Source organism: Salarias fasciatus, chromosome 10 (genome assembly GCF_902148845.1).
Source record: "Salarias fasciatus chromosome 10, fSalaFa1.1, whole genome shotgun sequence".
Classification (NCBI taxonomy): Eukaryota; Metazoa; Chordata; class Actinopteri; order Blenniiformes; family Blenniidae; genus Salarias; species Salarias fasciatus.
In genome coordinates, this window is record NC_043754.1 from 8,545,406 (window position 1) to 8,560,506 (window position 15,101).

A 15,101-nucleotide genomic window follows, 5' to 3' on the forward strand; every position below is an offset into this window, starting at 1 on the left:
GAAGCCAACATGAGCAGGCTTGTTTTGTCTCCGGGTGATCTCTAACAAGCTCTATTTCTCTATCCTCACCTTGGCGTAGTGAATCTTCAGTGATCCTGTCTCCGTTAGGGACGTCCGAGAGTCCACCGGGGAAACCACCACGCCATCTTTCCTCCACTGGACCGTGGGAGGTGGAGTACCGGCAGTCTGGCAGCCCAACACAACAGTGCTGTCGACAGGTACAGTCTGATTGATCGGGCCCTGCCTAATAACAGGAGGAGGGTGGTCTGATCCGGCTAATAAAACACAAAAGAATGTAAGAAAAACAATAAAAATATTAAAAATTGTTCCACGGTGACTCACAGCAAATTGTATTGTAAACCCCATAAATGATAGAACTGCAGCACTGGGACTATTACTCCGTTCTCCACAGAAACATTATATAATGTGATACCGCCACGATCAGCAATAAAAGTGCAGAGAACAAAGAAAAGCAACTGTAGACAAAAGAAAATGTGGAATCATTATACTCCAAAACGTTCCGGTTACAGTTTATGCAGTTATATATCTTAGGAATGGTATTAAAACAAATTTTTTGGGGAAGATTAGTTGTCACAAACTATGCCAGACATGAGCAGCTGGCAACTCGTGGATCACATGTAGCACCCTTCCCATTTTTTTCCCCAGCCCCATGAGCTTATTCATAATTGGTTTCAGAAAGGTCACTAAAGCCAAATTTTAGTCAGATAAAAATTTTAATTCTGCTAAATTTCAACACCGAAATATCACACCTGCATGTTAATTTCCAAAAATTAATTTTGACACTGTGCGTGGGTTTCCTCCAGATCTTTTTGGTGTTCTGCCACAGTCCTAAAACATGCATAATTGGTTGCTAAATTCTTCCTTGGTGTGAATGTGAGACCACGTGTCTTTCTCTGTGTTGGACAAGTGACCGGGCCTAGTCATAATCTGGATATAATTTCCCCTCCGAATAGTGTACATGACCTTATTTTGTTCAAAATTGCCCATCCTTGGTCATTATTTGAACAGTGGAGTGACAAAATGCAACAAAATGATTAAATATGATTGGATAAAACTGTTTGTTGTGCAGAGAACAAGAGGGGTTAATATCAACCCATACGTCAAAACAATGAGTCTATTACTGTAGAGCAGAAATGAACAAAATGCCACATAAAAGATCAGTGCGTGACTGGAAACGGTGAGCTGATGTTCCTAAAATGTCAAAGTTTTAGAAGCAGAGAGAGAAATAAAAGTAAAAGAGATGAAAGTCGCGCAAATGGAAAGCGGAAAAGAAAAAAAAAACAGGAGACAGATAAGATTTGAACGATATTGAGAAGAAAATTGGTAAAGAGGGAGAACAATAAGCTTAGGAGGCAGTGCAGGCAGTGAAGGGAAAAGAAATCAACTCTTTCCCCTCCAGCGGAGAGCAACTAATCGTTCACTGGGTAGTAGGTAACGCCGGAGCCGGATCCAATCATGACGGCAAAGCCCAACTAATAACAGTCCCACTTAGATAACAGAGCTCTCTCTCGCCTCTCTCTGTCTGTCTCTTACATTTTAAAAACCCTGTGAATGGGGGCAGGGGTGCCAGATAAATAAATAAATAAATAAATAAAAATATCCCCCCCCAAAAAAAAGGTGATGGAAACAAGCCTTGAAAACTGCCAGAGGTAATGCGAACCAGTTATTACCATACAAATGCAGCACTCCAAATAGGGGGATGAGAGAAGTGTTGCAGGATGGGGAGAATTTGGGGGAGGGGGAGAGCACATAAAAACAAGTAGAAGTGTAGGCTGGCACGGATCACTGAAAAAAATGGCAAAAAAAAAAAAAAAAAAAAACAGAACCTCAGCCTTCTTTTTTTTTTTCACCAAATGCATACCTCTTTATTTCCTGTGTAAGCAAAACCTTGACCATCATAACAGCAGCACATCGGCACTGAATACCTAAATGTCAATTAAATCTTAAAAACCTGAAGCAAGCGGCTTCATTAATGTATGTAAGTAGCACAAACTAACTGAGACATACTCTCACACAGGTGTGTAATCACTGGCGCGGGCCTGCGAGCACATTTAAATTGGTTTTTAAAGCAATTAACACAGTTCTTTCATCATGTGGAAATTAGAAGATAGCTCCTCAAACCATTTCCCCATTAAAACAATCTGCAAATGATAAAAATGATGACATATGTCAATCTTAAAGTCGTAATAACAAATATTAGCAGTAGAATGTCGCATCATTAATTATATCAAAATGATTTTGTATTTTTTGTGTAATTCCATTGCATTGCATACAGTTTCATACAAAAACAGCCCCATTTTACAAAAAATTACCACGGAAACAGAAAATTTTGAGCCCAACATGAACACATTTTATGAAATGCCTCTTCTGGCCAACTAACACATCCAGTAGGAGTGGGCTGCTCTCGCCAGTCTGCCACCAAAGCAAAATTGCTGCCGCCGAATATACCTGCTCAACAAAGGGCCAAACCAGCAGCGAAGCAGGCTGCTTCGCCCAAAGACAAAAGAATAAAGCCGGAAAAACTCCCTCGTAAACCACTCCCCTCCTCACGCACCGCCCTTTCATCACTTTTTTACTCACAATCTGTAACTTCCAGTAGTGCTTTGGTAATGACGCTGCCGGCGATGTTGAGAGCCTGGCAGCTGTAAAAGCCGCCATCAGAGCGCTGAACATCGGTGATGGTCAAGCTGCCCATCTGTGAGACAGACAGGCGGCTGAAGGGCTGTGGCGGCTGGTACGAGAACAGGAGACTCTGGAGGAGAGACCAAGATCACAGTCGTAAACCCGCTCATTATCTTTATTTACGCCGGGCTGTGATTTAGTGTGATGACAGACTGAGGGTCAGTCTCACCTCGCTGCCCTCCCTCTGCCAGAAAATGGCGGGCTGTGGGTTGCCGGTGGCCTCGCACTGGAAGGTGACCATCCTGCCCACTGCCGCCACCTGGTTCCTCGGCCGTACGGCGAAAGCTGGCGGCACTGCGGAAGAGGAACGGTCCTAATTACCTGGCAGCCTCACACACTCTTACCGCTATCAGTTGTAAAACATAACAGTCAGCATAAAAGCTACAGAAGTGAAGCCAGAGATTCTCTTAAATGAACAGAAGCATCAAATGTTCATGTATTTATCCATACATAACATGAGTTACATACTGTAATGGTGGATGAAATTACAGTGCGGATAGGACAGTGACAGGGGCTCGTGATTTCCTGTTGCTGTCTGATGGTGAATGAGGGATGGATGACAACTTACCGGTATCGACTACAAGGGGAGAAAGACACAGAGAAGAGCAGTGTAATGAGTAATCAGGGTGAGTAACTGCAATGATGCACCACACAGTAATGACAAATGCTTGAATGAGTCGTGATGGAAATGGTCAAAAGCAAAAAAATGAAAGAAAAAAAATGTCACGAAATCAAAGACTACTAAATGTTCATGTGATTCATAAAAATGACACACAGAGTAAGGACATTATGTGCTCCGCAACAAATTGTATCACAATGGAAAGGCTGTTTATTCCTCATTTAAACGGTGATATTCATAGTAAATGTGCATTTGTGGGATTAGCAGCAGGGATGAGAGTTGAGTTTTCGTTGGGATTTTTGACAGATTAAAGGAGGTTTCTTGCACACATAAAAGAGAAGTGACAAAATTTTCTTTTGGATAAGACTGATTGACGAGTAGCATTGTTCCAACAAACACATTCATTTAATAACTACATTTTTTGCATTTGGCTTCAAGGTTTTTTACACCTGTTCCAAGCATTTTCAATGCTTCACACATTTCAATGTGATCCTTTAACAATGGAAGGAACCATTTCTGCTTGAGTAGTTTCTGCTTCCTCAAGAGTTTTTTTTTTTTTTTTTTTTTTTGTTTGGTAGGAATTTTAAAACAGTTCATTCTTTTCTCTGAGTCCATCTTTCTCTGAGCTGGTATATATGTGCCTTAACTTTCTCAGTGAAAAAAAATCCAATGATCTCCACCTCATATATAGTTTTCCAACACATTTTACTTTAAATACATTGACTATCATTAGATTTCCTCACTCCTTTGATTTATGGGTTCCATCTTCAGCCTAAAAAACATCTCAGTCTCTCATCTTCTCGATTTCACATCTTTCTCTGTGGTCATTTCACATCCTCCTCTCATTGTTCAGCCCCACACTGTGGTCGCCTCTCCTCACCGCGGTTGTTGTACGTCTCTTTCTTTGTGTCATTCCACATCCATTTGTATTCCCTTTGCCTCGACTTGTAGCTACATGGTATGTCCTTGCAGCCAGTTGCATCTTTTTGCGGTCATTCTCGGTGTCTTTGTAGTGGTTTTCTATCTCCATGCAGCCAATTTTCAAAGTTGTTCTTGGCAAAAGTATCTTTGTGATTTTATAAAAAAGGCTCGGTGTAACAGGATCAGGATGGCAGACTGGCTTCAATAATGCTTTTTATATTATTTCAAAACAATCTGACCCCTAAAATAAAAGTCAGAAGTAGGTTGTTAACCCCTGATTACAGCCAGCAGACTTTTTGGCATGTGTAAAATGTATAGAACTGCTGTTTTCAGGCATAGTAGGAAAAAAAAAAAAGTGACACTCAACCAGTTATCACATGAACTTATGAGGTGAGAAACAATCACAGTGTTTGAAATGAGACGTGGCTGGGAAAAGGCTTTCTGCTGTGAGTGTGCCTCACAAACAAATAGTCACACATGGAGAAAGGAATGGCAGAACATCTGTAACATCTGCAAACTAGATTCATGGAGAAATGAGTGGCCGGCCGGCCGGCCACTCTGGTTTTGGAAGTAGTGTGCAAGGATGGCTGTGGTAAGGTGGGTTCAAGCATCAGTCTGACATGAAAAATATATACTTATATATAGTCCAGTTAATGTATGATAGAAGGCAGCTAGGAAAGCCAATTCAGCTTTGGAGACTGTACAATGAGTGAGGGAATAGTTTAATATTAACCAAATGTTCCATGATCAAGACTTTGGCTCGAACAAGCCTGAGGTTAAGACTGCAATGTTTTCACTTAGCTTCATAATACTACCTCTACTTATCTCTCATACTCTTTTCCTCACTGAATGTAGGAATTACCTATAGCTCTCTTTGATGCAGTTTTTTTTTTTTAATTTTAGAGTAATAGGAAGACAAAGTAATTGGAGCCATGTCACGTCCCAGCATGCAACTATCCCTGTCTTTTCTTTAATTAAGCCCTACTGTCCTTGCAGTATATATCACCCACTGTGTCAAAGCTGTGTGTGTGTGTGTGTGTGTGTGTGTGTGTGTGTGTGTGTGTGTGTGTGTGTGTGTGTGTGTGTGTGTGTGTGTGTGTGCTGAATATCGGTCTGTGTGTGACTGTCTGAGGTGTCTTTCTGCTCATTTCCTGTCAGTGATTTAAGAACTGAAGGGTGTCATTGTTGCAGGGTGTCTCGGACCAAATGAATCCATTTTCTGCGGTCACGAAAACATTTACTTTGCACTCTCTTTTCAATTTAGTGAGGACATAACTATGAAACGCGCTGTAAACAAACTCCTGCAGTGCCTTTATGTCGCTTGTTAGGACCGGCGACTGCTGCAGATGTTATGTGACCTTCAGCAGGGGAAGTGCAATGGAAAAAAACAAACATACGCACAAGTACCCCTGAGATCATTTCACCAGTTTGTGCTGTCATGACAGCAGAAGCGAGCGAATGCACTATAATGAATACAACGACTAAATAAAAAGGCAATGTTGTAACAGAGTGATGCCCGGTTAATCTGAGTGACTGAGGGACCAGATCAGTTCTTCTTTTAGGCCTGCAACAACTGTCAGACACACACTTCTCATCCATGAAAAGAAACTTCAGAAAAAAAAAGTGTGACGGTCGCTCTGCAGTTGGAGAGTGTTACGTGTGAAGGTCGAGTTGTACTGACCGTGCACAGTGAGCGTGGCGGATGCTTCAGACTTCCCGACCATGTTCTCCACCACACACGTATAGGAACCCTCATCTGAAGAGGTCACTTGGCGAACAATCAGGGTATGGTCCTCTAGGATTTCAAATCTGCAGGCAGGACGGACACACATGCTCAAGAGATGAAAGAAGGAGTTGAAACGCCATGTTTGCATGGTAAATTACTGTATGTAGCGGGCCTTTGTGAGTTACCTGCCCTTGGGCAGGTCAGAATCATCTTTCCTCCAGCGCACAGTGGGAACGGGGTCTCCTTGAACCACGCAGTGAAACTCCACGCTCTCCTCCGCCAGCACCACCACGCTGCTCGGCCTCCTCACAAAGGTTGGCCGCTCTGAAGGGCAGCACAGCAGCATGAAATACAAACACAGTCAAATACAGCCGTGTACAAAAGAAAAGAAATGCATTAGGCAGAGGGTATACTGACAAGAGAGAATATTGATTTCCACATTATTTATGCTGAAGATGCTTCGCTTTTCTTGTCTTTTGAACGCATTCATGGCAATTAATTCACCCAGTGGTTCCTAAGCTAAAGGCCCGGCGTCTCCCGGTGGGCGGCTGACGGGAGGGGTGTACTATCTCTGAAGATCTCGGGTTCTGTATTTACAAAAAAGTTCTGAAAACACTAATGTACAATATTGTAATACCTGCCTGTATTATATTAAATGCAACAATTTTCACCTTTTTTCAAAGTGTCAAAGTCCATAATAGTCCAATAGTGCGATAACACATTTCATCCATTATTGTTATTACATTTTATTAATATTGTAATTAGTTATTTTATGACTGAAGTAAAAAAAAAAAAAATTCAAAATGTAATAACAGCAGCCAATTATGTAATAATGCATAAACACTGATGCATTTCTTGGAATTAAAACCCTTTTTTGAAGGTTTTGTGCAGTTTGCATTTAAACTCAAATCTCATGACACAAGAAATAAAACTAAAAGAAGCTTTCTTGTGAAACCTTAAGTGTAGCACCGGTTGCAGACTATGTTTGAAGATTTAACAGACTTCTGACTTGCATAAGAAGAGATTTTAATTGTCAATGGATCTAAAAGGTTCCTTGCAATTATCATCTTTTGGTGTGTAAAAACGTTTGGAACCAAAAAAATTCTTAGTGGGGATGATGCAAAACATGTGGTGTGAGAGTTGAACTGGTGAAGGCTGGGAGGGAACGAGGGGGTTGAAGGAGGCTTCTCATCCTGCACTGAACCCCTGATTAACCTCACTCGAGCTTTTAGTGACTGACGTAATCACAAACCACTTGTATTTACCATCATTTATGATCACAGCATGGCACCGGTCTCACATACTCATTAAAAATCATGCTCTCATCTGCAATGGTACTATCAATTTAAAATTATCATGCCAAAATCAAAGTTCTGTTAAATCCTTCAGAATCTGAATCAGGCAAACTTTATTTATTCCTGAAGGAATGAAGAAGACTGCACATCACCAAGGCCAATGAGACAAAATCAAGAGTTTTCAGGTTCCAGATAATCCATTATTTTGCACTTGGACTGCTAACTAATTATCAGAGAAACAAATAATTCCAATTTTATGTGTGCCAAACAACCTGTACCATTTAAAACTGATTTTAATTGTTTGACCTGAACCTTTTGAAGCAAACACAGCGAGGCAGAGTTAATGCAGCATTCAAATTGGACCATGGTGGATTGAATCTATTCATCAGAGGCTTGTTCACGTTTTGTTTTGGTCTTGGTCTGAGACTAAAAAATAAAAAAAAACACCGTTGAACTCAAACTCAGAGAGTGCTTTTGCCTCCTCTTGCTGTCGACACTCACATCACGACATTCAGGATTACCAGAAGTCTTCAAGGAACAGCCCCAACAGGCATCATTATCGAGAGGAATTCTACAAGTATAATCAGGGTTGAGATGATCCCCATTTGACCCTCTATTTATCCCTTTTCCTGATTATTCACATGCATGTAGACAAACATTAAAATGCAGGTGCTGCATAAATGCTTTTAATATACAAGTCAAAGTAACTGTATACAGCAAGCATCACAGCTGTTTCATTTATTCTTTAGAATTACATATGAAACTACTAAAATAAATCAACTTTGCACTTTTAAATCAATAAAATCTACCCATCTTCATTACATAGTGAATTGTTATGAACAATTTGCAAAGCCAACCATTTTGATTTGATTCTGCATTCAGCTCGATTATCCCCACAGCCTCGAAAGGCTCGACGAGACAGTAAACTGTACATGTGCTGCCCATACCAAGGTCATCTAATTGTGTGGTGCTGATAAAAGCCCCATTCTGACAGAAAGGGAAGGAGGGAAAATAGATGGGGGATGAATGTTGAAAACCGGAGTGTGGGGGTCCAGGTTTTCAGAAGCGTGGTACCATGGGGACTCTTACAGCAAAAGGTTATAATGTTGGATGCAGCAGCAGCGGATGCAGAGCACATGCTTGGTGGAAAAGCTCTCCAAAGCTGCCAGACTGGATGCTGCTGCTGCTGCATAATTAACATAATTAATGGGTTATTTTACCCGAGTGACAAAAGCTTCGTACAGCCGATTGGCACAGTTAAACCACCGTAAAGCAAGATGATACTTCAGCAAATATGGTGAAAGGCAATCATAAACTTGCTAATTTTTACCAAGCACTGTGAGTTCGGCAATCTCGCTCTCCCTCTCTCCCACCATGTTGGTTCCAACGCAGATGTATTTCCCGGCATCGCTCTTCCTCGTGTTGGTGATCATCAGCTTGCCGCTCCGAATCTTAAAAGAAAACACAGGAAATGTTTGCACTGCTGTATTTGCACTGGATTTGTGGTTTTGCATTCATAATTCGTAAAATAATCTGACTGCAATTTGTATTCCGTGATAAACGCACCACAGGTAAGTCTTCTCTGTGTGACATTGCCAAAATCACATCTGCACCTATCGTCCATTTGAAACACATTCACTTGATGGTACATCAGCTCATGCAGCTGTGTATGCCTGTGTGTGTATCAGTATGGCTCTCTACATCTGAAGAACAGAGTTTGCACTGCCTTTCAAGCTGCACAGAAGGTCACCCATTATGAAATTACATAATTCATATCTAGCGCTACACCAGAATCCTGGGAACAAAGACAATGTTTCTTTGTTGAGATTTTCCTTGATGTTCTGTCAGCCTGCTTTGCCTTTCCCAAACTTCTTTTTTTTTTTTTTTTTTTTTTTGTTACCAACCCCCTCTATACTGGTATCTGCACACACACAGGCACACCCACACACACGCGCACACACTACAAAGAGGTGGAAGACATATGCACTCCATGCTGTTTTCACTCCTCGCTATCCCCCACACGCCCCCGCAGACCACGGTAGCTGTCTTTACGGTGCTTTGAATGTGAGCTGCGGTACTGATAGTCTTCAGCAACCCCGTGTTAGAGGTGATGCCGGAGCTGCACTGAGTCGACTTGATGCTGCAGAAGGAAAACAAGCTGATCTGAGGACCTCCAAACAAACACAAAGCCGTGCTCTGCAGCCGGACATCTGTAACCTACTCGCAGGCATCAGCTTCAATTAAACTTTCATCCCAGTTATTATGCTTTAAGATTGCTTTTTCCTGGTTTTTCTTTTCTTCTTTCCAAGGCAAAGGAAATCAAACTATTCATACACCCTTGGCAGGAAAACGCGTAGTGCATAGCACAGCTCCATCATTTCTTAAAAGAGGTCGGAGGTCAAGGCTACCCCCGGTGCCTTGGTGATTCGGCCTCATGCTAGATAGCACCTGGCTTGGTGGGCACTCTCCACTTGCTGGCTCGCAGATGGACTACATCATTAAATTGCTGCTGCAGGGACGAAACCAACAGCCTTTCATTTATTAGTCAGCCTCCTCTGGGCAAGCCTTCCACCACAAACTGCTCATACTGTCCACCAAATAAATAAAAACTAAGAGAGGTCTAACTATGGCTGACAGTCCAAATCTGCTGTAAATGATGTGGTTTTAGGAGGAAGACTTAACAAACTGTGGAGTACCTCGCATTTGAGTGCACTTTGGATACACAATAGCAACCACTGGTAATGATAGGGAGCATGCAGGAGCGTTTGGGAACTGGTACTGCAGATTCAGCCGTTTCTGTCAGCATTCAGCGGATTAGGGTTGGATGTTTGGAATGGCATTCGAGCCAATGCAAAATGTTTGAAATTTGGTTGAAAATTGAGTTTTTAGTGGGGGTTATTTTGCACATGAAAGATGACTGAATGAAATGAAAACACAGCAGTTCATAAAAATGACACAGGGGGTTTTCAAAGCGTGGTGGGAGGGGCCCAAAATCACGGAGTTGAACCACGTTGCCACCCCCAGCCCTCTCAACAATGACTATAGCAGGGTTGTCAAAGATAAAGCCCATGGGCAAAAACCAGCCCACACGAAGCTCCAAGCTGGCCTGCTGATCCACCATAAAAATTTCAAATAAAACATTGTTTTTTAAAACTATTTCCTAAGAGTAGCAGACAGAGAGACCTGAGCCTGGCTATCAGTGATGCTGCTATGAAAATATAAACACCTCAATGGGATCAAAGTCAGGCTGTCAGGGTGAGGTGCAAAAGGCAACAGGTATGGGAGACATTTGTTAGACATGTCATCGTATTTTGCACCAGGAGTTATCTTTAAAATTGGCTTCACGTTGAGATTGTTGTTTTAAAAAAAAATCATAATTGTTTCTTACAATGTAGACATTTTCATCACTTAAAATTCCAATTTAAAGGTTATTATGGCACTATTTTACCAGGCCAACCAAGTCAAGATTAAATTGAGATGTATATGGCATCTGAATAGAAATATGTTACCCTGGTCTGTAGTCATAACCAACTATAACCTTTTTGTGCTGACTACAATGTGATTTGACATGATATTTAGACATTTTTCCCTCCATTCTTTTGTTTAAATCAGATTTTCTTCTCAAAATATAACAGAAAAATATCACGCTTTGAAAACACATCCCCCTGACTCCAAGATTTTTGATGCTGCTCTCCAAAGGAGGCCTGCTCCACACTTTGATAACCGACGACTCACACAACACAGCATCACACGTCAAATATTGCAACCTCGTCTTTCATGTCATATTAACAGAAATCTCAGTGGACAGCTAAATTATTGACTTCTCATCTTCTTATTGGGTTACATTTCCAATATATCTTTTCGACACGGCAACAACAATATGCTTCATTAAATATTTATCTCTATTCAGTGTTGATAAATCGTTGCATTTAAAAGGCATCTGCACTCATTCCCACCATCGGGTTTATGTAAGAAGTATTTCTTGACGGACTGATATCAAATCCTCTGGCGCTGTATCATTGCCAGTATTATGTTTCTCAAGGGAAGACATAACCAGTGTTTCAGACTAATTTTAACCTTCTGGTCTCTGCAGCGTTTGCTGTTTGCTGTAAATACCTCTGTATTCATAACTTATGCAGCTGATTAAAGAGCGGATGAAGAGCTTTTTTATTTCCTGTACTGACCGCTCCTCGTTTTTAGCAGCATTTCCATCGCACGGAAAACCAAGTGTGGTTTGTCTGTCCTCCATCTCGGACACCAAAACCTCAGCTTTCGTTTCTGCTCTGTTTCAAAGTCTTCTCTTTGCTCTTCACAAAGCCTCAGATACCCTGGAGGCACATGTATCCTCAAACTACTCAAAGTGCAATTTATACGTTCTTTACCGCATAAAGGCATGCAACTTGTTAATCACAGTCTCCTAGCATGTGAGTGCATTCATGAAATGTGTATTAAGAATGAACAACATCTACATATCAGCATTAATAACTATTGCCTCAAGGGGAAATACTCAAAAGGGGAGAAAGTAGCCATGAATCACTTAGCGGCGGACTTCTTTTGTCTTTGTACTGTAAGTAATGTCTTTGAGTGAACACTCATGGCAAAGACACATTTCCATATAGAAAAGATGATTAGGGAGGACAAAGACAGGCACGTGGAAAGTACAAAGCAAGAAACAGTCTTTGTATTTCCCTCAGAGGAGCCACTCCCCCCGGCTCTGATCCGTTCCTCTCCTTAAATCAGAGATAGCTGCTCTGTCCATCACAGTTCCCCAGAGAGACTCTACCTGTCACTCCACACTAACGCAAGCTTTGAGTCTCATGTCGGGTGTACCCGGGAGCACTCAGAGACATTCAAATAAACAAATCAACACACACACACACCCTTGCACACACACACACACACACACACACACACCACTGAACGCTGGTGCTATTCTGGTGTCAAAGCGACGACAAGCCTGCTGTTGCTCGTCAATCCTGCTCCACGCACAAAAAAAAAAAAAAAAAAAAAAACTTTAATGTATATCAAAACACGACAGCAAACTCACTGCTGTGTACTGACACAATCTGCACTGCAGCAAAACTGAGCAAAACAAATGAGATCTCTCCTGTTAATGCGTATCACCACTAATCATATAAAGCAGCAGCGTATGCACAGTGGAATGGAAGCTTTTCAAAATGCTAATAGATGGGAGAGGAAATTAGTGAAACTGAATAAGGGAAACGCACTTGTGCAACACAGAAATTTGACATTTCCTTTCATGAACAACTCACAACAGGTCAGAATAAAAGGATGGAACAACCAAAAAAAGATTGGCAAAAACTTCAGCGGCTCAGCTGGTGGAGCAGGCCATTTTCTACTCCTAGGATTGGCAGTTCAACCCCCCCAGCTTGTCCATCTTGCCCCTCTCCTGAAGGGTCCCTGGGCTAGACACGAAACCTCAGATGCTCCCGGTGGTGTGGAGGCACTTTACATGGCAGCCAAACAGATGAATGTGACTAATCATGCAAAGTGTTTTGAGACTGCCGAAGCGTTGAAATGTTCTGTATAAGTAAGGTCCATTTACCATTTAAAGATGAATCAAACAAATTACTCAATCCGGCAAAGGTGATAATTTACTTTTGAATGGAAGCATGGAGGATGAAATAATCATTAGTTGCAGCCTTGGAGGAGTGTCTGGATTTAAAGGTTGAAGCAGCAGTTTATTACTGTAATGCGCTCGTCTCTGTCATCTAGATTGGCGCCGTCTTTCCTCCAGGAGATGGTGGGTTCGGGGTGTCCGCGGGGCGGCTGGCACTCCAGCACGGCCGGCTCACCTACCGCCACCATGACGTCCACGGGGTTCTGCCTGAAGTCGTCCCGTAAAACTGCAAAACACAAAGACACACACATCAGTAAATTTACTGTTGTGAGCTCAGAAACTCTGACACAGGACATAGCATTTTTTGCAAATAACAAAGACCAAGGAAACAGATTCATGAATTCATTTCTTCACTTGTCTCCTTTCTGTTTTGCTTCCTAAAGCCAAAATACAAAAAAGGACCTTTTTTTTGTCTTTTTATTTTAAAACCTGGGTAAACTGGGCTGTGATCCGTTATGTTTTCAGTCACCTAGCAACAGTGTTACAAAGACGTAGACCACTCGAACGGCGAGGCATTGTGTACTTGACTTTTCATGTTGAAAAAAGTTAATAGCGGCATAATAATGGGTTGTTTGCCGGATCTGTCCGTCACAATTTTTTTAAGAGCTGCACAGAAACACTTACCCAAAATATAATAGCACAATGTTTATATTCCATTTATCAAGTGTCAGTCATTCATCTAATTTGTGGGTTCTCAGGATCCCCCCGGGGCTTAAAGCCTTACAGTCCGACTGAGACAAGCTGCTGTAAAAGTTGGTCCTTTTTAATGGACAACAGTAAAACGAGAAGATATAGCTGCAAAGCTCTGGCGAAAGGTGGAATCCAGACAAATGCACTTGCAGGAGGCGGAAAGCTACCAGAGTAATTCATCATGTTTCCATAACTAGAAGTAGAGAGAAAAAAAAAATCCTGCAGCCAGAAGCTGAAGACAAAGCAAACTTGGTTCTACTCTGAAGGAAACCCAACTGGAGAATGTGAGTTTTTGGTGAGCCCCTTCCTGTCTCGACTCCCCTTTACTCCAAACACCTCAGGGAGGATACTACCACTATTATTTGTAAGATCATAGCAAGAAAGGCCAGGATATGTAAAAGGGAAATGGGGTCCTTTGTAAGGAAAACAATCTCTCAGTCCATATCATTGAGCACACTTGTGCCCCCGACGAGATGAACACCATGTGCTAATGTAGACGCCTGTGCATGAGTGACCGCCGTTAAGCGTTCCCAGTCTTAAATTACAGGAGGGGCTTAGAACCTGAACAAGTCAAGGGAGCCCAGCCAACTCAGAGCGAGCAGAACGGCAGAACACGGCTGAGCCGGTTGGGGTGAAAAGACAGGAAACAATAAGGAAAAAAGGCGTAATGGCTCCCAGATGGAGGCAACCCGTTCACCTCTGGCTTTGAATTTGGCTTTGCAACTGTAGGCAATTGGGCCTGGAGAAAAAGAAAAAAAAAAAACCCCAAAAAAAGTCTGATGAGTGTCGTGGCTATGGGAGAACAAATTGGGATGACCTTCTAATTGGGAGTACTCGGGCCCCCGCGCGTCTTTGAGCTCCACTCCGCCACGTTGCCCCTCTGATCCTCTGAGCTCGGTTGCGACTGGCTGACTGCAGTTGACTGAGTGCTGATGGGAAACAGCTGCTTGACGACCACCGCCCCCCCCTCATCCACCACTCCGCCTCCCCTCTAACCCCCCCACCCACCCCCTCCACACCACCACACTCGCCAGCTCTGCTGCGTCACATGATAAAAGGCATTCCTCACGGGACACAAAAACACGGCTGAGGTTACTTCAGACAGGAAGAGAGCGAGACCATCGCGACTTGTCGTACAGTGCGCGGCGCGCTGACTGATCGACTGACGCTATCTTCCAGTTCCAACGGCCGTCGGGTTACAACATCTGCTTTTGGTATCGTGTGAGGTCTAAGTGTTTCCATAGGATTTGAGAGCCTTTCCTCCCTGCCTTTTGTCAAAGATTTATTTAGGTTTGATAGCAGCGCCGTTCGTGTCAGGAATACGGCGAAGGCAGATAAGGATTAAAAGCAGAGGGAAGCTCATGAAGGTTACGTGAAGAATGTTCTCATAAGTGTGCCTGCTTTTGTGTTTTTGTGGACAGGGAACAGTCGGGGGGGTGATTTACTGGTGTGCAGGGTGAGCACACAAATAATCTGGAACATGTGCTTGTAAAACTGTCTGTTTAT

General features: G+C 42.4%; 1 protein-coding gene across 2 annotated transcripts in view; it reads right to left on the reverse strand.

Moving 5' to 3' along the window:
• The window catches only part of LOC115395142 (roundabout homolog 1-like), an 85,656-nt gene that overhangs the window by 12,561 nt on the left and 57,994 nt on the right, over positions 1-15,101 (reverse strand). For both annotated transcript variants that reach the window (XM_030100536.1, XM_030100537.1), the window contains exons 3-9: positions 12,974-13,131; positions 8,595-8,715; positions 6,155-6,293; positions 5,925-6,052; positions 2,873-2,997; positions 2,602-2,773; positions 70-275 (exon numbers count right to left, since the gene is read on the reverse strand). In XM_030100536.1, coding sequence (XP_029956396.1) covers positions 70-275; positions 2,602-2,773; positions 2,873-2,997; positions 5,925-6,052; positions 6,155-6,293; positions 8,595-8,715; positions 12,974-13,131 — 1,049 coding nt within the window. The remainder of the gene's footprint in view (positions 1-69; positions 276-2,601; positions 2,774-2,872; positions 2,998-5,924; positions 6,053-6,154; positions 6,294-8,594; positions 8,716-12,973; positions 13,132-15,101) is intronic.